The sequence below is a fragment of the Jaculus jaculus genome, chromosome 4, assembly GCF_020740685.1.
Source record: "Jaculus jaculus isolate mJacJac1 chromosome 4, mJacJac1.mat.Y.cur, whole genome shotgun sequence".
NCBI lineage: Eukaryota > Metazoa > Chordata > Mammalia > Rodentia > Dipodidae > Jaculus > Jaculus jaculus.
In genome coordinates, this window is record NC_059105.1 from 65,943,442 (window position 1) to 65,969,089 (window position 25,648).

The 25,648-nt window shown below is 43.6% G+C and overlaps 1 protein-coding gene across 4 annotated transcripts in view; it reads right to left on the reverse strand.

The window, feature by feature from the left end:
* Window positions 1–1,247: 1,247 nt before the first annotated feature.
* Map3k20 (mitogen-activated protein kinase kinase kinase 20) overlaps window positions 1,248–25,648 on the reverse strand; it is a 188,993-nt gene continuing 164,592 nt past the window's right edge. For 3 of the 4 annotated variants that reach the window (XM_045146949.1, XM_045146948.1, XM_045146947.1), the window contains exons 17-20: window positions 16,379–16,495; window positions 14,699–14,773; window positions 11,578–11,728; window positions 8,323–9,044 (exon numbers count right to left, since the gene is read on the reverse strand). In XM_045146949.1, coding sequence (XP_045002884.1) covers window positions 8,338–9,044; window positions 11,578–11,728; window positions 14,699–14,773; window positions 16,379–16,495 — 1,050 coding nt within the window. In that variant the 3' untranslated portion in view covers window positions 8,323–8,337. Of the gene's footprint in view, window positions 1,273–8,322; window positions 9,045–11,577; window positions 11,729–14,698; window positions 14,774–16,378; window positions 16,496–25,648 lie in introns of those variants that run through there. The other variant, XM_045146950.1, reaches the window with a different exon arrangement.

Consider the following 25,648-nt stretch of genomic DNA (forward strand, 5'->3'; position numbering starts at 1 on the left):
TTAAATTGCTTACACATAGCAAAGTAGCCAGTTTGGACATCTTGATAATCAGCAACAACCAGCTGACAAATCTTGAGTTGTCTCGCACCAACACAAAGGCCTCCCCAGCCCCCAGCCCCAGCCCCCACCCCCAGCCCCTCAGCCAGACCAAGCCTCCTAGGGCCGCTGTTGACTGGGTTGAGGGCAGGAGAAGGGCAACTGCCAGGGTAGATTTTCAGCACACTCTGTGTACTGACATCCTTTGTCACTTCTGTGACAAAGGCCTTTGGAGTGCCATGTTTAGCGTAGGAATTCAAAATCGAAAATGAGACTAATTCCCCAGCAGGCAAGGCAAAGCTTGTTGGGAAAACCAGGTTGGCCTTTCCCTGAGGGTCTTGTATACCCAGATTCTTCTTCCAGTACGTATGACCCAGAACCTAATTATTATCTGAGAAGTACTTAGGGAGCATCTCCCATTGCAAAGCTCACCCGAGACCAATGTGTACAGTCAGAAAGGCAGTCACTTTAAACCGGAGCACAGCTCTTGATGCGTTGGTGACTCCTGTGAAGCTCACTAATGCAATTAGAACAAGTATTCAGAGGATTTAATGGCTTGTTACCAGATTAATCAATTAGCCCCTTCATCCAACGAACAGATTGAGGACTGTTTTAGAAATAACACCAGTGATCAACATAGGTACATTCCCTACCTCACTCAAGTAAACTTGGTCTCAAATATAACAGAGAGATAGATGTTACTGAGTGATCACAGGGTTCAATATGAATGCTCAGGACATGTTTCCTAGAGGGAGGGATGTCTTAGCTGTGAGCTGAAGTCTGACTTAGCCACACATAAAAGCTGGTTGGAGCATACAAATATTTTTTAATTTTAACTTTTTTATTAACAACTTCCATGATTGTAAACAATATACCATGGTAATGCCCTCCCCCCCCCCACTTTCCTCTTTGAAACTCCATTCTCCTTCATATCCCCTCCCCCTCTCAATCAGTCTCTCTTTTATTTTGATGTCATCATCTTTTCCGCCTATGATGGCCTTGTGTAGGTAGTGTCAGGCACTGTGAGGTCATGGATATCTAGGCCATTTTGTGTCTGGTCGATTGCATTGTAAGCAGCTCTCCCCTTCCTTTGGCTCTTACATTCTTTCCACTACCTCTTCTTCAATTGACCTTGAGCCTTGGAAGGTGTAATAGAGATGTTTCAGTGAAGAATACTCCTGTCATATCTTCTTAGCAGTATGGTGTCTTTTGGGTCATCCCAGTGGTCACTGCCATCTGAAAAGAGAAGATTATTTAACCAAAAGTGAAAGTAGCATTCATATATGGGTTATTAAGAGAAGTGCTTACAGGGTATATGAAGTTTTAAAGATCAGACAGGGGCTGAAGAGATGGTGTAGCAGTTAAGGCCCTTGCCTGTGAAGCCTAAGGACCCAGGTTTGATTCCTCAGTACACATGTAAAGCCAGATGCACAAGGTGGTGCATGCATCCGAAGTTCGTTTGGAGGCCCTGGTGCACCCATTTTCTATCTGCCTCTTTCTCTTTCAAATAAGTAAATAAAATATTTTTTTAAAAGATCAGATAGGAGGGTGGCGAATTTAGCGTAGCTGAGTGTGATTTTTGAGTGTTTCCTTGTGAGTGTAAGGAAAGCAATACTGAAGGGGTATGTGAGTGTGATCACATGACCATCTCCATCTCAGGCTTGTAATTCTCAGACACAATAGATTCATGTTGCTTTGCAATGGCCTTACTGCCTTGCCTGGGCAGGTGGTAGTCCATGTAAAGGTCTTGCTTGCATAGGATGGCAAACCTTTTCCTTCTGCTAGACCCTGAGAGCTGAGTGAGTCTCTGGTGGTGACAGGGAAGGGATTCCTTGGTTAAGAGTCAAGTGAGCAGAACACACTGGTAATCAATGCTGAACCTTGATTTTAGTTCTGAATGAACTGTGAGGCCAGAAGTCATTGTTGGTTGTGTTGATCAAGCATGGCCGCTATAGGTCATGGCCAAGGGCAAGAAAGCAAGAGAGCTCACTGGCCCTGGGTCCTTTAATGTTCTGACACTCTTTACCGTGGACCTGTGCTGGGCTCCCCTGGCAACTAGTGCTGAGGGTGGGTGTCCACGGCCAGGAACAAAACCACCGACCTGCGAGTCTGGTCAAAGCAGGAACTCACTTTATTGTTACCTGCTGGTATTTATATAATGTTGAGAAGGAAGGCGGGGATTTTAGGGTGGGGTGAGATGTAAGGGCCAATAGCATACCGCGACCTCTGAGATGATTGGTTCTAACTTCCTGTGCGGAAGTAGCAGGCCAGAGGCCATTTGGCGCCCTGCTGAGTCATAGCTGGCCAGAGGCAGTTGCCAAACTTTAGCTAGGCTCAGGAAGTTCCACTAGGCCTCACATCCAGCCTCTCAAGGCCCAACAGACCTGGTTCTTTCCCATGTCATCCACCTCAGAACCAGTTGCAGTAACAACAGGAAGACGGGAAAGAACTGGGTCCAGGTTTTAAGTTCTTCTGTCCTCAGGGAGCCCTAACTTCATAATAACTTCTCACCTCCAACCATGACGAGATTGTACTAAAGCCCCTAAGTACGCACTGTAATTCCACCACTGGGTGTTACTTCATCCCGAACAAGTTGGCACAAATACAACATGGTAACTGACGACAAAGCAGTTTCTGGGGCCAGAGTTCCAGAAGCAGTCTACACATCTGCTCCAACTTGTTGAGGCAGGATGACACATTATAGAGAAGGGACCCTCAAAACTTACAAAGTATTCTGGTACCTCTGCATTGGAAAAGGTACAGTGAAATCAGAATGCTTTGAGGTGGAGGGCAGACCAGTATGATTTGACCCTGCTGTGTTGAATTAATGGACATGTTTTTAAAAAATATATTTTATTTATTTGAAAGAGAGAAAGAGGCAAAGAGGGAGAGAATGGGCATGTCAGTGCGTCCAGCCACTGCAAACAAATTCCAGATGCATGTGCCACCTTATGCATCTGGCTTATGTGCGTCCTGGAGAATCAAACTGGGATCCTTTGGCTTTGCAGGCAAATGCCTTAACTGCTAAGCCATCTCTCCAGCCCATTAATGGACATTTTTAAAAAAAGTCTATTTTTATTGATTTATTTATTTAACAGAGAAAAAGAGAGAGGAGTGAGAGAGAAAATGGGTGTGCCAGAGTCTCCAGCCACTGCAACTGAACTCCAGATGTATGTGTCACCTTGTGCATCTGGCTATCATGGGTCCTAAGGAATTGAACCTGGGTCCTTTGGCTTTGCAGGCAAATGCCTTAATTGCTAAGCCATCCCTCCAGCCTGAATTAATGGACATTTTGACACTGTTCTGACCCCAGGATATTTTGACTCTGCACTTATGGATAAAATAATTTGATCAGAGTTGTATAAATATGGACAAATGTCTTGTTAGGACAGAATTTCAGAGTAAATTTAATTTTCTATCCAGCAAAACATGTTCCACCTTAGTATGTGTGGGGTGGTGTGTGTGTTGTGGTGTAGGCACACCCATGAAACTGGCTGGTAAGCAAGTCTCAGTCATCTTCTGTCTCCGCCCCACTTGGTGCTGGGGTTACAGGCATTCACGTGGGTGCCGAAGGCCAAACTCGAGTCTTCATGCTTGTGCAGCAAGTTGCTCTTACACTCTGAGCCATCTCCCTAGCCCTATATTTCTCTTTTTATATTAAATATCTTATACTGGTTTTCCTCATTTAAAAATTTTAAAATATTTTATTTATTTATTTGTTTGAAAGAGAGAGATAGAAAGAGAGGAAGAGGCAGATAGAGAGAGAGAGAGAGAATGGGAGTGCCAGGGCCTCGAGCCACTGTGAATGAACTCCAGACATGTGTGTTGCCTTGTGCATCTGGCTTACGTGGGTTCTGGGGAATCAAACAAGGGTCCTTTGGCTTTATAGGCAAGCATTTTAACCGCTAAGCCATTTCTCTAGCCCTCCATTTAAACTTTACGATAAAGATTTTATATACAAAGTTATTTTCATTCATATTTCAGTTTCTCCTTTGCCTAATCACAGCTTGTGTCACTGTTCTGTTTTGTAACTGGTTCCTTCACCTAATTTTTTCCTGTAATACTTCACTGCTATTTGCAGCATGATTATTACTTTAAAAATATTTTTATTTATGTATTTTTGAGTGAAAGAGAGGGAGAATATGAATGAGAATGGGTGTGCCAGGGCTTCTTGCTGCTAGAACAAAATCCAGATGTATGCACCACTTTGTGTATCTGGCTTTACATAGGTACTGGGGAATTGGACCCAGGCCCACAGGCTTTTCAAATAAGCACATTTTTAAGCTGCTGAGCCATCTCCTCAGCCCCAGTCTAATTATTTTTATAAGCTACATTCATTGTAGATTGGCTGAAAACAATTGTGTCTGTTTGCAGGTGCATGCATGTTGCTCTGCTACCTTTAGGTTCGGTTCGGTTGTGTTCTGTTCTGTTTTCCCCTCCCCTTCCCTCTGAATATCCCCTCCCACTTTGTGGCTCTTACAGTCTTTCTGCCCCCTTCTTCCACAATTCTCTGAGCCGTGGTAGGTGTGTTTTTTAAGTCTACTTTAGTGTTGAGCTCTCAGCAGCTTCTGCATTTCTGCTCTGGTACATTTTGAGTATTCTCAGTGTCGGTCTCCTTCACCCCGCGCTGGTTGTCAGGCTCGCCATGGAAGCAGCACTCTTGCTCAGCTGGCCAATTCCTCTGTGGTTTCACCTGGACCCTGGCTGATGTGCAAGGGGTGGCTCATCTCACTGGCTCTAGGTTCTTATTGCCTTCTGACCCCATTGAGCATGGTCCTGGCGTCCTTTTGGTCCTTCTTTCTTTCCCTTCTTCACTCTCTTCCTTCTTCTTCCTCTTAATCTCAACATCTAGCAACTATTACACTTCCTGATAGTTGAAAACTTGATTTATTTAGAGATTGAACCCAAGCTCTTGTGCTTGTTAAACAGGCACACTACCTCTGGACTAAGGTCTGGTTCTCTATTTTTTAATTTTTATTTTGGCAACTGATTATTTAAAAAAATTTTTATTATTTAGTTGAGAGAGAAAGAGAGAGGAAGAGAGAATGGGAGTGCCAGGGACTTGAGCTGCTGCAAATGAACTCCAGACACATGTGCCACCTTGTGTACCTGGCTTACATGAGTCCTGGGGAATCCAACCTGGGTCTTCTGGCCTTAACTGCTAAGCGATCTCTCCCACCCAGATCATTATTATTTTTTAAATTTTTATTTATCTGACAGAGAGAAAGAGGGGGAAAGAGAGAGAGCAAAAGAGAGAATGGGTGCATCAGGGCCTTTAGCCACTGCAAACGAACTCCAGACACCTGTGCCACCTTGTACATCTGGCTAATGTGGGTCCTGGGGAATAGAACCTGGGTCCTTTGGCTTTGTAGGCAAATGCCTTAACCACTAAGCCATCCCTCCATCCCCAGCCCACATTATTTTGATGACAAAGTTCCTGTCCATTCTTGCTTTGTCTGGAGTTGCATTCATCTTTCAACCTGGCAAACCATTTTTGGTGACTAAGCATCATTCAAAAAAGAAAAAGAAAGCAAGAAACAAGCCAGAAAGCACATCCAACTCTTATTATTTCTTTACAACCAAGTAGCAGACTGCAGATGTTCTTGTTTTGATTTTGACTGGGAGCTTTGATGCTGACAAGTATTTTTCCACAAGATATTACAAAGTGGTCAGTTTTGTGGAGTGGTGGAATAAATCATCTGTGGTCACCTACCACACTAAGAAGGGCTGAGAACATGTAGTAATTTTATAACCAGTTCATTCTCTAACTCAGGGCCCGCAAACAAGATGGTAGAAAAGGGCATGACAAGACTGTCTTTTTTTTTTTTTTTTTCCTGCTCAAGCCATTTTACTAGATCGGAAGGTAGGCAGGGGCTCAAGACATCTGTGGAATCCCCATGTCCTTTGCAGCACCGATCTCCACGTCCCTCTCATTGTCGAAAGCAAGGTTGTCATTCTTAATTAAAAATTGTAATAGAAGAGAATGTTTATTTCATTGCTTATTTGGAACTATGATGTTAAGCAGGTGAGCAAACCTTTTTTTTTAACATGTGTATGTGTGTGCAATTTTTTTAACGTGAATGTGTGTTCATACGCACGTGGGTACATATGAGTGCGGGTGGAGCGGCTCGAGGTAAATATCGAGTGTCTTCCTCTGTTACTCTCCATCTTAGTTTTTGAGTCAATTTCTCTCTCTGAAACTGGAGCTAACCACGTTGGCTGGAAAACCTAGCCAGCAACCCTGAGGGATCCCATTGTTTCTCCTCCCCAGCACTGGGATTATAGGAACATGCCATTGTGCCTGATATTGAATGTGGGTGTCAGGGAGTCAAACTCAGGACCTCATGCTTGCATGACAAGCACTTGCCCATTGCGCCATCTTTCTAGGCCCAGACAGCTACCTTAGATTAATCTGCTTTTCTTTAAATTTCAACACAAAGGACAAAGATGAAAAATAATTGGAAACAGACTGTGGTTGATACAAATATGCTTTGTGAGAAAAGAGCCCAGTGGAGAAGGCTTCGGGGCTTCAGAAGTTGGTCACCTGTGATGGACATCGTACCTGCTAACTGACCTTGCCTTACATTCTCATTGCTTTGCTTATAAATAATGCAGATGGCAAACAAAAAGCTTTCATGAAATCAAGCTGTTTGAGCCATGTGTAGGTCCTGACAGTTCCTCTTGTAAATAAAGATCATTTCCTACCACTTTGACTTCACTGCTAATCGCACTGTACTAGGGCAGGCCAGCTCCTCTGACAACATGCACGCGTATTTTGACGCTGTTTCTATAAAAAGGACAATTCAACCCTTTGAAGTGACCCCATGAGTCATCTGGATTGCTGGGTGGGGTAAAGGACACTTGATATCCAGTGTTGGTGACTGCTGAGCAGGATCTCAGAATATTCAAAGTAATGTTTGTCATATGACATGTTTGCTGCCCACCTGACTTCCTGACTTGCAGAATATGAAGTGGTTCGTATCCTTTCGTATCCCACTGTCACAGGGCTTCCTGTCCTCGGCAGCAAGCACTCTCCTTTTAAGCCCCAGCTGCTTAGAGCCAGCTTGCTGCAAGGCTGCCGCATACTGTCTTGTTCTCTCTCATACGGCTGGTGGTTATTTAAAATTTCTTCCGCTATTAGCTTATGATACTGTCCTTCTCTCTGTCTGCTTTCAGATTTTACATTTCTGACACCCCCACGGGGCCTTTATGGACTCCTGCTTTTCTATCTTGGCTCCTTCTTTGGTAAAACATGGAAACTAACACTCCAGAGGAGTCCTGGAATCTTAGGAAGTGACCACTAATCTCCAGGCCATTGAAACCTTTGGTTTCTGATGAATAACTTAATGAAGGTGATAAGCATCATATAATCAACGTTAACTTCAATAAACTTTTATTACCTAAAAATGGCAAGCCCAATCAGTTCGATTCTGACCATGACGGAAACACAGGGATCTTACTAAAATAAATACTAGCTAGCAGAGTTGAGAGAGGGTGAGATGAGTGAAGCTTTTGCCTTGGGCACAAAATTTAGAGAGGCATTAAAAAAAAAAATCCCTCAGCAGTCAAGATAAATGGTATTTTAAAACAAACCTTAAAAAAATAAAACTAATGCAAAAAATTCATGATGCACAAAATACCAAAAATTTAAATTAAAAAAAAAAAAACAACCCAAGCCGGGCGTGGTGGCGCACGCCTTTAATCCCAGCACTCGAGAGGCAGAGGTAGGAAGATCGCCGAGAGTTCGAGGCCACCCTGAGACTACATAGTGAATTCCAGGTCAGCCTGAGCCAGAGTGAGACCCTACCTCGAAAAACCAAAAAAAAAAAAAAAAAAAAAAAAAAAAAACAAAAACCAAAAAGCTAGGATCGGCAACAGTGCCTGCTGAGCCATCCTGGAACCTAGGATGAAAGGGAAAATCCGTGACACCGATCCTGTCTCTCTGTAGAAGTTTGATTTTTTCCCCCTCTCTGTGGCCTTCACTTGCCTTACCCTACCCCAGTCCCAGCCCTGCGAAGCACGATGCCAGCAACCAGCTTGAAAAGATGAAACAGACCTTCCTCCCACGGCGTTAACTCAAGGGAAAATATGGGGAGTTGTTTCCAAGTCTAGTGATCACCACTAGGCAACCGACATAATTTGGGCCGCCTTTTGGGTATGAGTTTCTATTAGAAGGTGTCCCCACCCCCCCCCCAAAAAAAATAACAAGTGTGTCGTGCTTTTGTTCACTGAATCGGAAGCTGCCCATCGCACCAACGAAAGGAGGAGCCCGCTCGGAAGGGGCCATGCGGCCGCGGCTCATCAGAGGTGCCTCCGGCCGCGGTGGGCGCCCCGGGCCCGCTCCCTGCCGCCCTTGGCGGGCAGCGGCCGGTGCGGCTTCCGCCGGTGCTCCACGCGGGTCCAGCCCCCGTCGCTCGCTCTGCTCTCCTCCTCCCCGGCGCCGCAGGCAGCATCGGCGTGCACGGGCATCCCGGGGATGGTCCTGGGGAGCTGGCGCTCGCTCGGGCTCCGCTTGCAGTCGGGGGCCTGCGGAGGGCCGAGCGCCGCCTGGGGCACCCTGTAGAACTTTCCAGAATACCTCTCTCTCGAGGGCGCGGAGTGCTGCTGGCCTTTGCCGCCGGACCTCGCCCTCGGGGAGCAGTTGAGGGACGCGCTGCCCCGGCCGTACCGGCTCCGGCTCCGGTCCGAGTAGCGGCCCCGCTCGGGGCGGCCGTCGGCGGCGGTCAGGCTGGAGAAGCCGCTGTCCCTGGAGTTGAGATGCAGGGAGGAGAGGGTTTTGGTGAGCCCGTACTGCGTGGGCGAGGAGCTTCGCGACGGGTTGATGGGCGTGATCTGCTGGTACTTGGCGGGCCCCTGGGTCCTCCGCACGGCCGCCGCGTAGGAGTCCTGGCTGGCGTAGTACGGGAAGAAGGGTGATCCCAGGATGGGGTTGCTCTGGGAACGCTGCAAAGACGTGTTGCACGCGATCTGCCGCAGCCGCAGAGTGTCCAGCCACTGGCAGTCGGCACCTGCGCGAGAAATTGGAAGTGAGCCGCTTCTGGGCCACCAGGCTGCACGCTCAATTCATAAGGCTGGCTCATCAGGGAGTCTCCGGGCTGCTTGGGCCGTGCCAAGCTAACGTTACCATCCACAGAAATCCTAGGCTAGGTTCAAGGATCTTTCCTTTACTGTTACAAATACTGGAAAGAAAAAGTACAGTGTCACTAAGACTACGTGGTGGGAACTGGCATTTTTTCCACGGGCCTTACTTGCATCATCACATCTACCTCTTCTAGTGATCAGCTCAGGTATGAATAACCTATTTCATAAACGAAGCTTGCGAGGTCAATTGGCCCAATGCCACTCAGCCAACAGCAGTTCTTTGTGTTTGGGTAGGAGGACGTTGGCTTGTAAACCAAAGAAAGGCCTTTTACCAATCTGTAATTTGAAGCCCTCAAGGATCCTAAAGGCACAAAGTTCTGAAGTTCTGAAAGTTGTGACGGCACAACTGTTTGGAAGGAAGACTGAAGACAGAAAGAGGTGCCTGGGGTTCCAGCCACGAGACAAGTTTCAGCCCAGGAAAGGAAGCTGTTTGGCAAGTTGGAAGAAGTTAAGCAAAAACCTTCAAAAGGACTCTTTCTGAGCCAGCACTGCAGAGGCAGAGTGTAGCAAACAGCTTCAAGTTCACTGAGATGAACTTCCAGACCAGGCACAGTTATGGAGGAAGGGATTTATTGAAGCTTACAGATCCAGGGGACGTTCCATAAATGGCAGAAGAAGCTGACCTGCCTTCACAGGACCAAGCAGAGAGAGAGAGAGGGGGAAAGAAGTACAAGCCAAAAGCCAAAAGGCCACACAGCACAGCACACTTCAGGAACTCCAGCTAGGCACACTCTGCATATCTTTAGATTGAAATCTGAAACCCGCCACCACACCTAAAGATCCACCCAGTGACATTGCCTCCAGCCAGGTGGCTGCAGAATGCAAACTACAAACAAATAAACAACTGAATATATTGGGGGCCATCTATTCTATTCAAACCTCCACACAGAGGTAGGAGGATCACTGAGAGTTCGAGGCCACCCTGAGACTACCTAGTGAATTCCAGGTCAGCGTAGGCTAGAGTGAAACCCTACCTTGAAAAACACACTCACACACAAACAACCAACCAAAACAGGATTCTTTCTGTGCATAAGGAACATCAGCATTCCTGCACTCTTTCCCTTCTTCTCCAGATCTGTGCCGTCCACATGCTGGAGTTCCGCATGCTGATGATCCTGGGCATGGCTCCCCTATGTCTACTAAGGCTCAGCCTGTTAGACAGAGCATTCTGGAGAGGAGCAGAGCATGCTCACTTTTCCCCAGCAGCAGGTGACCTGCCTCGCTGTGATGGATGACGCACACCCTGAGGCTGCTGACTTGTGTGCAGATACTCTACAAGTCCCTACTCCTTACAGTCAATTATAATGCCTTGTACTTGTGTGTGTGTATGTGTGTGTTTTACATAATAAAAACACACTCTTTCAGGTGGACAGTTCAGTTATGCAAAGCATATTCACATTGTTGTGCTGTGGATCTCTACATTGTCCTACCTTGCAACATTGAAAGTCTAAAAGCAACTTCCTTCTCCTAGCCCTTGACAATCACCATTCTCCTTTCCGCACCATGATTCTGACTGGGCGAGAAACTTCCCATGAGTGGAATGAGAGCCTGACACCATCTTCCATCACCTCCAGTTCTCTGAAGATTTAGCGTCCAGCAGAGACCTACCTACGTTTGTTTGGTCTTTAACCCTAGTAGCCACATCTGTCAGGGAAAGCTGAGCCCCTCCCCTTCTGACTCAAGACAGATACCAGTTCCAGTAGTGGACAGGCTGCTCAATTCTGCTGGAAGCAGAACTGGCATCTTCTAGGAAGCTTTCCTCCTAAATATGAGAGCAAAGGGGGATCTGACCCTGTGTGCTTACTCTATGTTTTCAGAAAGAGACAGAAAGAAAGAGAGAATGGGCACGCCAGGGCCTCCGGCCACTACATACGAGCTCCAGACACATGTGCCCCCCTGTGCATCAGGCTTATGTGGGTCAGAATTGAACCCAGGTCCTTAGGCTTCACAGGCAAATGCCATAACCACTAAGCCATTTCCCCAGTGCCCCCCCTCCATCATTCTTTTGCCTTGAAGTATCTCCAGTGCTCAGAACTCAAGAGGTGCTGGTCACAGCAGTGCCTGTGTCAGCAGTGCTTCCTAGAAGAGTCATGTGTCTATTCCAGATGCTCTCTTGCAAACCATTCAGGCATTTTTATTTGCAAATGTAATCATTACTTTCCATCATTTCTCAGCTACCCAGATATTAACATTTATAATATGCTTATATTTATGTCTATTAATAGTACTCTCTGTAGAATCCATTCATAAAGCCAGTATTATAAAAAATGTATGAGGGAGGTGTTATGTTAGAAATCTGTGTCTTCCCACTGACTGGCACTTAACTCTGCGATGAGAATTTAGTGGCCAAAGCTTTGGACTCGCTTTGGGCACACACGTAGTACTGGGGTACTGACTTACTTGAGTCAGATCTGCTGCCAGGGTTGCCTTCTGAATTGGAGAATGATGTCTGAATGGCAAGTTGGACAGCTTTCACTTCGTCCTGAGGTTTGGTTCTACTCCACTGAATTGGATGGACATGTTTAGTGCTTTTTGGAGTTCTGACATCACTCTGTTAAAAACAAATGAAAGAAACTCATCATCATGATACACATTGATAAAATAGGAAGGAAACATTTAAGGTAGATTACTTGCCTAGGTATGTGAATCTGATTAAGAGGAAAATTTTAACCACTTACTCCACAATGGATTATACCACTTTATTTCTGGATTGTAGCAGTTTATTTCTTTTCTTTCTCCCCCTTCCTTCCTCTCCTTCCACTGCATGTTCTTTTCTCCTTAGTAGAGTATAGTGCTTAAAAATGGGGTTGTATTCTTCAAGAATTTATCACACTTAACAAATCTCAACTCACCTCTTTGATGAGAAATGCAAAATACTGTCTTCTGTTTTTCATACTTGAAAATAGATATTTGTTGACTGAATACTGACCATCTTTTTTCCTGAAGACTACCTTGGATCACAGGGCACTGAGGTGCACACAGGAGACAGAATGGAACTAAGCTGCCACAGGGTGGGTGAGGGTGACGGATGCAAAGTGAGACAGGATCAGTAGCAAAGGAATTGAGATCAGGAGAGGTCTCCAGGTCAAGACAGCAGTTCAAAATCTCCCTTTTCACCAGGGGTCATATATCTGCACATGAGAGTGTCTCAAGGGATGTGGGTCAAGCTCAGTGCTAGAGCACTCTGCTTAGCATATACAGGCCCCAAGTTTCTATGCCCCGTCAAAACCCCCTAAAAACTCTAGAATTCAAAAAGGTTATGGTGATGTTTTTAAGAACTGTGAAGTGATAATGTTCATATTCACATATTAATGCTAATCTCCCTTCTGGTTAGAGAAGCTTCTCTTTTCGGATGGTGATGACCACTGAGATGACTCAAAAGGCAACACAGTGCTGAGAAGAAGGGATGGTGAAGAGATGGCGGAAAGAATGTAAGAGCCAAAGGAAGGGTACCACTCCTTACATACGACTGTCTGGATAGACTTGGCCTTGATATCCGAGACATCACAGTGCCTAGCAATACCCACACAAGACCCTCATAATAGGAGAAAAAGATGATGACATCAGATTAAAAGAGAGACTAATGGAGAGAGGGAGGGGATATGATGGAGAGCAGAGTTGTGAAAGGGAAAACGGGGAGGGGAGGGAAATGCCATGGTTTTGTAGTCTGTAAGTATAGAAGTTGTTAATTAAAAATATATATATATATGTATATATGTATTTTAAAAAAAGAACTGGGATATGAGAAGCACAGAGGCATCTTATCATCATGGGGTCTAAAGAGTAGGAGGAGGAAGAGAGGAAAAGCATCAAGGAAGAAGTAGCAAAGAATGGCCTAGCGAGCCTGTGAATTCTCTGGGCAGGAAGAGCTGAGACGTGGCTGCTCTGACTGTCCAGTTACTGGAAAGAGGGCCGTTTCCTAGGGAGGTCAGGTCACTGCACAGGGTTCGGGATGGTCTAAAGTGTAAGACCCTCAACATCGACCATCCTTCTTTGTTTGGATTTTTTTTTCCCTTGCAAGCTCCACTTTGGAAATGAGTATTACTTTTCGGGTACCTCACCCTGACAAACTAAACCCTTAATCCAATGCTCTTGAGTGAACCATGTGTCTACTGATGGTAGATATGCACTCACATCTTCATGTGACGCTAGAATCCGTAGTAAACCTGCACCTCTCCAGCCTATATCACACAAGGTTCCTATATTTGGTAGGGTCCATGTCCCACCGAGCATTAAATATGTTTCTTGACTACAAATTTTGAGATATATTTGCAGGGAGATAATTTTCTATCAGTTAATATATACTTAAAAGTTATGGTTAGCTGGTCTTGGTGGTGCACACGTTTAATCCGAGCACTTGGGAGGCAGAGGTAGGAGGATCACTGTGAGTTTGAGGTCATCCTGAGAATACATAGTGAATTCCAGGTAAGCCTGTACTAGAGCGAGACCCTGCCTCAGAAAAAAAAAAAAAATATGGTTAAAAACATACAATTTGAAACCTATCTTTTTAACAAAATTTTAAGTGTAAGGTATTGTTAACTGTGACCTGGGGACTTGTTCATGCTACTTGTTCCCTGGCTGCCCAATGTCAGTGTCATTCTGAGTTTTTTTTTTTTATATTAGTTATTCTCTCCCCATGTCACTGGAATATAAGCCTTCAGTACCCATCAGCAGGTATTGCTTATTGCTAAATATGTGAATTTAAATTTTAAAAGCACGTTTAAGTTTTCTTATTTGTGTGTGTGTGTGTGGGGGGGTATGGGCACTCCAGGGCCTTTTGTCATTGCAAAAGACCACCAGATGCTAGCATCACTTTTTTTTTTTTTTTTTTTTGAGGTAGGGTCTCACTCTAGCTCAGGCTGACCTGGAACTCACTCTGTATTCTCAAGATGGCCTCAAACTCATAGCGATCCTCCTACCTCTGCTTCCCAAGTGCTGGAATTAAAGGCATGTGTCACCATGTCCGACTCCACTTTTTTTCTTTTTCCTTTTTGGTTTTTTGAGGTAGGGTCTCAGGGTGGCCTCGAACTCAGGGCGACCCTCCTCCCTTTGCCTTATGAGTGCTGGGATTAAAGGTGGTTGCCCCCACTTTTTGCATCTGGCTTATGGGTAGCTAGGGCATTGATCCGGGTCTGCAGGCAAGGGCCTTTACAAAAACTGCTGACCCATTTTCCCAGCCCTAATAGCACATTTTGTATATGTAAAACTTTCTTTTCATATAACAATTTATGGGATCTGTTCATCTGGTTTTGATAATATCTTCTCTTCCCACACGGTAAGTGAGTGTATACTCTGGTCTTTTGAAGAGTCACTCATCTCCTTTCCTAAATTCTTACTTCCAAGCATCACTCACTTTTGGCATTACCAGTATTTAAGTCATTATGTGGTGTGGTGAAGGGATTCAATCAATAACCAATGAATGGATGAGTTGTTACCTGAGTCTATCAGGCATGATCGTCCTCTTTCTTACCCCTGCTTACTAATGGTAACTCCACCAGCCTTCCTCCTCGGGAGTTTTTACCTCGTACGTGACAGTGCACTCCACGGACTGATCTTCCACAACTCCTACTATCCACTTCTCCATTACAAACGGTGGCTAGAAAACAAAACTTAGGATGGCATACAACCAGAATACAGTGGGCACTGCCATACTGTGCTTCTTTGAAGACAGCTGTGCCCATACACAGTTTGCAAATAGTATTACACTTGTAGGAGACAGAACTTAGTTAGGCAGTTGAGGGGTGACAAAACCCCAAAGTAGATAGCTTTCTCTTGACTAAATGTGGGTGTTGTCCTGGGGCCTTTAGGGGAAGGTTTAAATCATTATACTTTACCACAGGTCAGAAACATCAGAAGGATCCAGAGTTTCTTTATCTCTGACCCTTAGGGAATCCTTGCATTTCCTTCTGAGAAAGCCCTTCCTAGAGAATCAGGATTCTGAGAAGAATGGCCTTTTCCAGAGATCTTGAGTCCAGATACCTGGTGTCAGGACTAGATGGGCTAAACCAGCTCATCCATGGGGCTGATAAAAAATCCCTAACTTGAGCCTTGAGGTGGGCTTCTCAACCCCCCTTTTACCTCTGCCTTCTCTCTCATGGGGCTTCTTAAACCCCCTCATGGTTCCTTCAGCTAAAGTCATGCCTTGCTACCTTTTAAGTTCAGGGCTTCCCATACCCCATCTTGCGTCCTTGGGCAATAAAGTCTTTCTGAACCTTATTCTCTGGTTTGTGGATTTCATTCTTCAAATTCCTAAGACAAGGATTTGGGAACACCCCCAAATTATCCATGTGTATATATTGGTACATAGTATATATTGGTACATTGTCTGAACCTCAAAATTCCTGCATCATGATGTTTGATAATCATGAAGGTCATCAACCTGTGCCCCACAAATAGGCTCACCTCAGTCATTTGGGTGACTGAACTAAACTAGACTGGGAGGCAGCTTGGCCCAGAGTCAATCTCCAGCATTGGAGAGAAAAAGAAAAAAAAAAATCCAAATGAAGATCAAGAAAAGTCTTCCTCCTCAAAGGTTTTCCAAAGTTGGTTGGGGAGATAGCTCAGTCAATAAAGTGTTTGCCTTGAAAACATGAGGACTCGAATTTGATCACCTGTATCACATCAATCCAGGCATGGAAGTGTGTACCTAGAATTCCCAACACTGAGGAGGCAGAGATAGGTGGATCCCCAGAGCCTGCTGTGTAATTAGGAAGCTCCAGGCCAAGGAGAGACCATGTCTGAAAAAGAGGTTGATGGTGTATCAGAGGTGACCCCTGAGGTTGTCTTCTGGCCTTTTCATACACACGTACATGAGCACCTGCACACCCCTTACACACACGTGCCACAAAACTTTTCTAAAGTTTAAAACAATCCAAATTTGAAATAGTTTCATTGATAACATTTTCTTTCTTTCAATAAATAAATGACAAAGCATAAAGAAATACAGAGGGTTTTATTTTTTTAATTAAATACTTTTTTTTGCAGTGCTTTTTTTAGTGAACACAGCATAAATGAAATTTTAACAAAAAACCATTATCTTCTCAATCTGCTAAATAAAATGTGCCTTTCAGCAGCCAGCTCGAGGGAGGCTGAGCTGATGTGAGCATCCACAAGCACAAAAGCCCACTGCTGGGGTATTCTAATGTCTTTGTTTGAGATCTGTGAATGTAGAAAAGCTTTTAAGCTGTAAATAGAGCCTTACCTTTGTCATCTTCAGAATCTCTGCATCAGGGAGGCTCAGGATGAAAGTCACATCTTTTATGTAGGTTATTGCAATCTCATCCCCATCCATCTCCATATACATTTTCCACTTACAATCCTGGAATTAAAAGCAAAATTATAGAATTGAGAGAGGGAAACAATTTTTTTTTTCATTTCAATGTTTTATAACATACAACCTATTTTAAATGAAGTAGCATAGGAGTGTTTTATTTGTCCTTTTTCAAAAAAAGTGTGTGGCATTAGATCCCTTTATATATCTAAACAACCTCCAGTTAGTGGAGCCTTGGGACATAATTTATCAGCTCAAGTGTTCTATTGTGGTAGTCACAACTCAAAATCCTAAAAGGACCAGGCAGAAAATAAAAATGAGTAAAGCCAGGCAGTTATATTTTAGGACCTTAAGGCATGACCTTTCAGTACAAATCCACTTAATTTACAGATTTAACATTACAGGGGTAGTTTCTCATTGCTTCAAAAATATGTTGGCTTCTTTATTTTGAACCATGAATCCCTTTTGATCTTCCTTCTATTTTCCCAGAACTGATAATGATATGGATTAAAGAACAGCTCATTTTCTTCTTGACAAGGAAGAAAACAACACTGCAAACGTGATGACACGAGGCATGTGACAACTGGGGAGTTAATGGGAAGGTTAGAGACTCCAGAGCTGAAGAGAAGTTATCTTAAAGCACAGCCCCTGCCTAGTTTTGACTGATGGTTCCTATGTGGGAATATGACTCCAGGTTTGCTACATCCTTTAGTGTTTCACAGAATGCTAGAAATCAGGATTCTTATGTGAAACCACTTAATTTTTAAATGATGGTATATTAATTAAATTTACAATAATACTCCTATATGATAAAAAAGTGCTCTACATCATTGGTTACCAAGCATACGCAAATTAAAATCGCCATGGGTCACCATCACATACCTACGAGAGTGGCTAAGGCTGATACCATCAAATGTTGGCTAGGGTTTGGAGCTACTGGAATGCTCATGCATTGTTGGTAGGAATGTTAATACAGTAACTGCTTCAGAAAATAAAAGTTTTGGGCAATTATAAAACTAAGCCTATTTCTATGACTCAGAAATTCTACTTGTAGAGGTTTTTACACAAGAGAAAAGACTTATGTGAGAATGTTCTTAGAAGCTTTATCATAAAACACCACCACCAACAACAATATCAAACAAAAGCTTGGGCAGGTGTGTATCAAAAAGAGAAAAGATGAATTGTGGTATATTCACAGAATGGACCATAGAAAGAAACAAGCTACCAATACCTGCCACAACATGTGTGTCACTGAAAACATAGTGAGTAAAAGAAGTATTACACAGGCATAAGAAAATATTAATGATTCATTTTTTTTTCTGACATTCTAAACAAAACTAATCTATAATAGAAAAACATTCAAAAGCATGCCTGCTTCTGCAGATTGAGATTTACTGGAAAGAGTGTGAAGGAACTTTCTGGGTAGGAGTGTTCTGTTGGTACCAGTCAGCATTAACACAGGTGTGTGCATCTGTCAAAACCCATAGGATGTGTATGAAGGATTGCACATTTCTTATTGAATTCTAGTATACTGAAGTATTTAGGAGCAAGTATACTGACTCTGCAAATTACTTTAAAATGTATCATAAAATAAGGATTGCCAGATGGCTGGAGAGCTAGGTAAGCAATAAGGCAGAACAGTAAGATGTTAGTGATTGAATGGTAGGAGTTGAAATATGAGGGCTTGCTATAAAGTGTTTTCAACATGCTATGTAAAGAATTTAGTAACAAAACATTGGAGGATAAACAGTGTATACAATTAAATTTTGACCCCTAGACCATAAATTCACATTGTCTTTCATGTTTTTTACAGAATGAAGGGTTGAGAGATCCAGGGTAGTGCATGGAGCAACGGACATGCTGAAACTAGAACACACTTGCCTGAAAAAGTAGATCTGGAATGTTCCCTTAGAGCAAGCGCAGACAGTTGAAATCCTGCTGGCTTCAACCAGAAGCCAGGAGCCTAACAGTGTCGGAGAGCCTCTGGAGGAACTGTAGAACTAGGCGAGGCTCCTGACACAAAGGGAGCTACCTGTGCCCAGCTGCATTTGCAAGATGAGCCTGTGAGCTGAAGAAAAGATCTACCCAGCAAAATGGCATCAGTCACAGAGAACTGACGAATCTCCCAGTGTTTCTTTGTTTTGGAGCCGCTGTTACAGAGCACATATCAGGAACCCTAGAATAACTGAGCAAGATGAGGCCTGGTGTTACATCTGTGCTTCTCTGAAACATAGCTTCTTCAAAGAAGTGGTTGGAATAAGTGGCTTTAAGAGAGATGATTTTATTTATTTATTTTAAGTATTATCGTATTTTATTTGACAGTGAAAGAGAGAAAGAGGCTGATAGAAAGAATGGGTGGGCCAGGGCCTTCAGCCACTGCAAATTCAAGACACATATGCCATCTTGTGCATCTGGCCTTACGTGGGTCCTAGGGAATCGAACCTGGGTCCTTTGGCTTTGCAGGCAAGTGCCTTAACCATGAAACCATCTCTCCAGCCTGAATTTACTTTTATTTATTTATTTACTTTTGTTTTTCTGAGGTAGGGTTTCACTAGCCCAGGCTGACCTGGAATTCACTATGTAGTCTCAGGCTAGCCTCAAACTCACAGTGATCCTCCTACCTCTGCCTCCCAAGTGCTGGGATTAAAGGCACGCACCACTATACCCAGCTTAACTACTATTTTTTGAAAGAGAGAGAGAAAGAGAAAATGGATATGCCAGGACCTCCAGCCACTGCCAATGAACTCCAGACATATGCACCACCTTGTACATCTGGCTTATGCGGGTACTGGAAAATCGAACTTGGGCCAATAGGCTTTGCTGGCAGGCAACTTAACTGCTAAGCCATCTCTCCAGCCCCCTAATTACTATTTTTTTTTTTTTTGACTGTCAAGTTTGAGAATTGTATTAGTAAAAGCCACAGTCAAAAGACTTTGGACCAAGCCAGATGTGGTGGTGCACGCCCTTAATCCCAGCACTCAGGAGGCAGAAGAAGGAGGATCACTGTGAGTTCGAGGCCACCCTGAGACTACATAGTTAAGTCCAGGTCAGCCTGAGCTAGAGTGAGACTCTACCTCAAAAAAAAAAAAAAAAAAAAAAAAAAAGACTTTGGACCATATGTAAATGTCCTGGATTCCCTCTTCTCTGTCTCAAAACCCTACTGCCTCTCCTCAGTGACAGTTGTAACTCTCCATGATGTCCTCCAAATCTGAGTGGCTTCACAGTGTTGGAACCACTTGGTTTTCAGATAGGGCTTACGGAGGAAGCACATCGGTGGAGTGCTCACTTTGCTTGTAGGTATTTTGCTGGGTACTTCCATCATGTCATTTTATTTGACATTCATCATAATCCTGCAAATCAGGTCTATTTTCCCTTTAGATTAATGGGGAAAATGAGGCTCAGGCAGATTAAGGAGCTTCCCTGCAGTCTCTTGGCCGGCAGTGGTGGCGGCGGTATTATAACTATGCAAGGTTTGTCTGACTCCAAAGTGGAGTAGGCCCTCATGGGAGACAGTCAGAAGAGAATGGGGCTGGGCAGACTGGACGGCTTTGCCAAGCTCCACTAATCAGATGAGCTGTTGACAACAGGCAGGAGGGAGCAGGCCCAGAGATTTCATTATACAACCAAAAATTCATGAGGCCAACTGCTCCCTGCTCCCCAAAGTCCGACTTGGAGGAACACCAAATAACAGGGCTATTGCCCTCTTAGTTTTTAAGTTTTGCTTTCCTCTTCTTCTTCCTTGAAAGACTCTTAGCAGAATCATAAAGGAAGGCAGCTACAGAAGCAATGAAACTATCATCCAGGAAGCTATACGAGACAAGGGGGCATTGGCCACTTTGTTAAAAGGTAGGTAGTGCTTGTTACAAAGCTAGGTGAGCCAGAAAGAGAATAGATAGTTCTAATATCTCATAAGCGTTTAACTTGATTTGCCAATGCCTTGACATAACTCCTAGGGATTCAGAGCATTTATGATGCCATTTTTACCTAGTTAAGAAAAGCAGTCCACAAGTAGAGCAAATGGAATTCCTTAAATCCTACTTGGTATCTAATTAACCTATGATATCCTTGGCATTTTTGTCAACTAGTCACAAGTTGCCAGTAAGAATTTTTCACAATTACCAGGATGAAACAAATGGATACTGAGTTACACAGAACACAAATGGGGTTGAGATGTTATGTAAATGTTTTTTTTTTTTTTTTGTTGTTTTTCAAGGTAGAGTCTCACTCTAGCCCAGGCTGACCTGGAATTCAGTATGTAGTCTAAGGGTGGCCTCGAACTCATGGCAATCCTCCTACTTCTGCCTCCCAAGTGCTGGTATGCATCACCACACCTGTCCTGTAATAAGTTCTTAACCAATGAATTGCTGAAAAGATTCTTCATAATGAGAATTATGCCATCAAGCTGGGTATAGTGGTTAATGCCTATAAATCCTTGTACTTAGGAGGAAGAGTTTGAGGTCAGCTACATGAGACTATGTCTCAAGAAAAAAAAAAAACAAAACTACATCATCAATGACATCACAAAAAGTAGGAAATCACAAGCATACTACCTGTAAACTGTTTGTACCTTGACAGTGATAGGGACAAGTAGTGAGATTTTAGGCTCTGACTTACAAGCCATTCAGTTTACCAAAGTAGGCAGGTATTGATTTTGTCTTGATGTGAGTTACAAAATGACAAGTGCTGATTTTGAGTGAGAGATATTCAAGAGTGACCTTGGTGTCTGTGAACAACACTCAATCTTGACAGGAACAAACCAATCAAATGCTAGAAGTTCAGGGTTCTGAGAGAGCCTATGGAATTCAATAAGCTCCTTTCCCAAAACTACCTCCCTTGGCTGCCTGAAATGTACTTGTTCACTCAACTGGTTTAAGACCCTGATGGTTCCTATTAAAATGAAAACATGTAAAAAGATTATATATGGGAAAATGGGGAGGGGCCAAGGTAAAAGGCCACAAAATTAAAGTCTCACTACCTGATTTAGTTTTCTTTTATTTTCTTTCTTTCTTTTTTTTTTTTAAAGTACAAAACATCCTTTATTGGTTGCAACAGTACATGGAGAGAGAAAGCACATTAATTATTGCTCCTGGAATGGTGAAAGTTGGCCTCTGAAAAGCTAGCTTTTTTTTTTTGCCTAAATATAGACATTTTATGTAATCTGTTGTAGACAGTTCCCTGTTGCTGGGATGAGCATCCAAACCAGACACAGTTCATAGGAGGAAGGGTTTATTTCAGCTTACAGGTCAAGGGGGAGTTCCATCATGGCTGAAGAGGCTGACCTCCTTTCACAGATCCACACAGAGAGACACCACCAAACAGCCAGTATTACAAGCAAGCAGCAAAACAGCAGGGACCAAGACAGAGCTCAGACTGGTCGGCACACCTTTGGACTGGAATTCAGATCCACCCTTAGTAACACCTTAGGGCTGGATCCCAGTATCCATTCCCAGTGACATCTCCTCCAGCCAGGCAGTGGGAGACAAAACTTTCATAAAACACCTGAGTCTATTAGACATACATACAAACTTAATCTGTTTTTTTTTTTTTTTTTTTTTTTTTTGCTCTTTTGAGGCAGAGTCAACTAGCTCTGCACTCTGGTGGCCAAAAACTCAATTATGTTCACTAGGCTGGCCTCAAACCTTGTAATAGTCAATCTCTGGTTGTCAGCTTGTCAGGATTTAGAATCCGCACAGAAACAAATCTCTTGGCATGTCTCTTAGTGGTTTTCTAGGTTAGTTTAATTGAGATGGTAAGACCCACCCTAACGGTAGGTAGTGTTCTGGTCTGGGAGCCTTGGACTACACGGAAAGGAGAAAGCTGGCTGAGCACTGGCATTCATCCCTCTCTCAAATTCCTCCCTGCTGGCATGCTGATGTGACACTGGCTTCCTGTTCCTGCCATACTTTCCCCATAAAAACTTCCTACCAAGGCTAGAATATGAAAAATTAACCCTTTCTTTTTTAAAAATGAAAATATTTTATTTATTTATTTTCACTAAGTAGAAAGTTTGTATGGACACATCATGTGTTGGTGTCATCATTCCCCTCCTCCCTGCCCCCACTGAGGGCCCTCTTCAGTGGGATTGCTAGTGTTCACCATGGGGTTGTGGGTTATGAGTTGTGAGAACAGCAGTCAGTCATTGTGTGTGTGTCTCGGGGGGGCAATACCTCTGAATATTCCCTCCCACTCTGTGGCTCTTGCAATCTTTCTGCCCTCCTCTTCTGCAACATTCCTGGAGCCGTGGTGGGGTGTGTTTTAAGGGTACTTTAGTGTTGAGCTCTCAGCAGCTTCTGGATTTGAGCTTTGGTGCACTTTGAGTCTCCTCAGTGTCTGTCTCCATCACCCTGGTGCAGGTTGTCAGGCAAGCTGTGGAAGCAGCGCTCTCATTCATCTTGCCAATTTCTCTGTGGTTTCACCTGGCTGATGTGCAAGGGTGAGTCACCTCCTGCCAGGAGTCAGCTATCTTTTCTTGTCTTGTGGATAGATTTTGGTTGTCTTTGCCTGGTCTGAGTACATAGGCCCCAAGCCAACCCTTTCTTTATTCTATCCCAGCAGTGAGAAAGTAACTTATACAAAACCTACTATAATCCTCTTGCCTCTGTCCCCCAAGCTAGGATTACAGCTGTGTACTACTATTATTGGTTTTGTTTTAGGACAAAGATTCATGTAGCCCAGGCTAACATGCTATGTATCTGAGGCTGGCCTTGAATTCCTTATCCTCTTGCCTCCATTTCGGGGATAACAGACACCCTGTGCTGTCAACACCCAGCTCTGTACCTTGTATTATGTACAAGTGGGTCATTGTGGTGATTAAGTGACACAACACACATTGTGTCAGAAGTCACTTAGGAGTTTAGGAAGGAGTAATGATTTTTTTCTTTCCCCAATCTAGTTACCAACACAGATTCACTAGCTTGCCACCCAGCAATGATATAAGAGAGTGGGACTGAGGAAAAGGGAGCTTTGATAGGCAGCAAGATGCAAAGAGAGGTCTAGACGTGATCCTGCCAGGGCAGGCAGGTGGGGTCAGAGCCTGGGGATCCACAGGGACCAGTGTGGAGCAAAGGAGGAAGTACAGCTAAGAGGTGGCATAACAGTGACGGGCTTTAGTAAATAATAGAAGGAATGTGCTACTGTCTTCCATAGGTGGGTTATATAAAACTAACTTAGCCCTTCTTTATATCAATAGATCATGATACAACTCTGCTAATAAGAACCAGAAGATTAGCCGGGCGTGGTGGCGCACGCCTTTAATCCCAGCACTCGGGAGGCAGAGGTAGGAGGATTACCATGAGTTCGAGGCCACCCTGAGACTCCATAGTGAATTCCAGGTCAGCCTGAGCTAAAGTGAAACCCTACTTTGAAAAACCAAAATAAAATAAAATAAATAAAAAAAATAAAAAAGAACCAGAAGATGTCTGGGGTAGAGTGGCTATGAAATGACTGACATCCTGAGCGTCATCTTGATAAGGGAACACAGAGAGATGAGAGTAATATGACTGAAACTATAAAAGTCACAAGTCGTGGGTTTTTAGATTTGAACTACTGTGATCTCTGTTGTTGCTTTGAGAAGCAGGTTTCCTGTAAGTTTTCATTATTATAGCAAATACCTAGATAATTAACTTATAAAGAGCAAAAGATTATATTGATTCTAAGTTTTGGAGGGTTCATATTCATGTTCGGCTGTCCCATTAATTTTGGGCCTGTGGCAGGACAGCACATCATGGTGGGCGTTCTGGTGAAGCCAAATTACTTATGTCATGGCCAGGGAGTGAAGGAGCGAGGAAGAGAGACTGGGACCCGACAGTCTCCTTATAGGGCATGGCTGCAATGACTTGAAGTCTTCCCGGGAGCCAGGCCCATCCCTTTAAAGGCTCTACCACTTCCCAGCAGCTGGGATTCAATCCTATGTTACACAGATCCCGGGGTATCTTTTCCTATCCAGCTTAAGGCATTTCTCCTTGATCTTTTCTAAGTTTGGAAGTTTTCCTTGTTATAGGTTAACAAAAGGACAAGCAACTACACCAGGACTCTTACCGTACATAGTAAATGTAGGAGGCCAAACTTGCAAATAGTCTAAATTCTCCCTGTGAACTAAATTGAAAGGATCCACAGCAGAGATAAAACACTGTCTCTATGACATTTGATGTAGCACATTTTCTTCCACTGTTGCAAAAGATCATTACATATAGTACTACCTGATTCATTTTCCTCTAGCCCTACTGGTTTTGTGGCTGCATGTGACTTCTCCCATCCAAACCTAGGACAACCAGTTGCTCTCTCATTGTAGATGCAAAATCTGGGTGACAGGTCCTGGTTACCCATGGCTTTTTTTTTTTTTTTTTGAGGTAGGGTCTCACTCTAGTACAGGCTGATCTGGAATTCACTACGGAGTCTCAGGGTGGCCTTGAACTCACGGCAAGCCTCCTACCACTACCTCCAAGTGCTGGGATTAAAGGCGTGTGCCACCACGCCCAGCCCCATGGCTTTTATTTTGTAACTAGATTATCCAAGATGACATGCACACTGCTGGTGCACCCTGATATAGCTCTCTATGGACCATTTCCCATTAATCTATAGGTAAAAAGCCCTAAGCTTAGCAGAACAGTTGAGTGCTGTGAATCTTTTTTTTTTTTGCTGGGGCTTGTGGTAGCAAAACTCACTTACTTGAAGCTTTCCACTAGCTAGAATATGTGCCTTTCTGTAATACCTAAGGGATTTTTGTTGAGAAGGAAATTTTTGCATTGAAATCTAGTGAAAAGTAAATGCTTCTACTAGGTGCCTGAGACATGAACATTCTTCTGAACAACTGTTGAAATATCTGAGTAATTTTAGGAGCAAGTGTATACCTCTTGGAGGATGAGACAAAACTTAGGATTGTCAATTATGTAGAAATATTTTCTGAATTAAGATTACGGGCCAACTAAAACAGAACTTCTTACTCTCTGAAGATAAAATCCCAAACAACACTCAGTTAGTACTAAACTATCTCTTTGTGAGAAATTACTATTGTACACTTTACAAGCTGCTTAAAATTCTTTGGAGTTCCAAACTAGTTCAAGTGATGCCAACAGATATCTCTTCTCTCTCCAGAAATAAAGGAGGAAAATTGAAAGTAATGAAAAGAGAACATAATAAAAGGAATAATCAAGATGGAAGTTGATTTTCCAAATAGAAGAAATGCTCAAGATAGCATAAAAA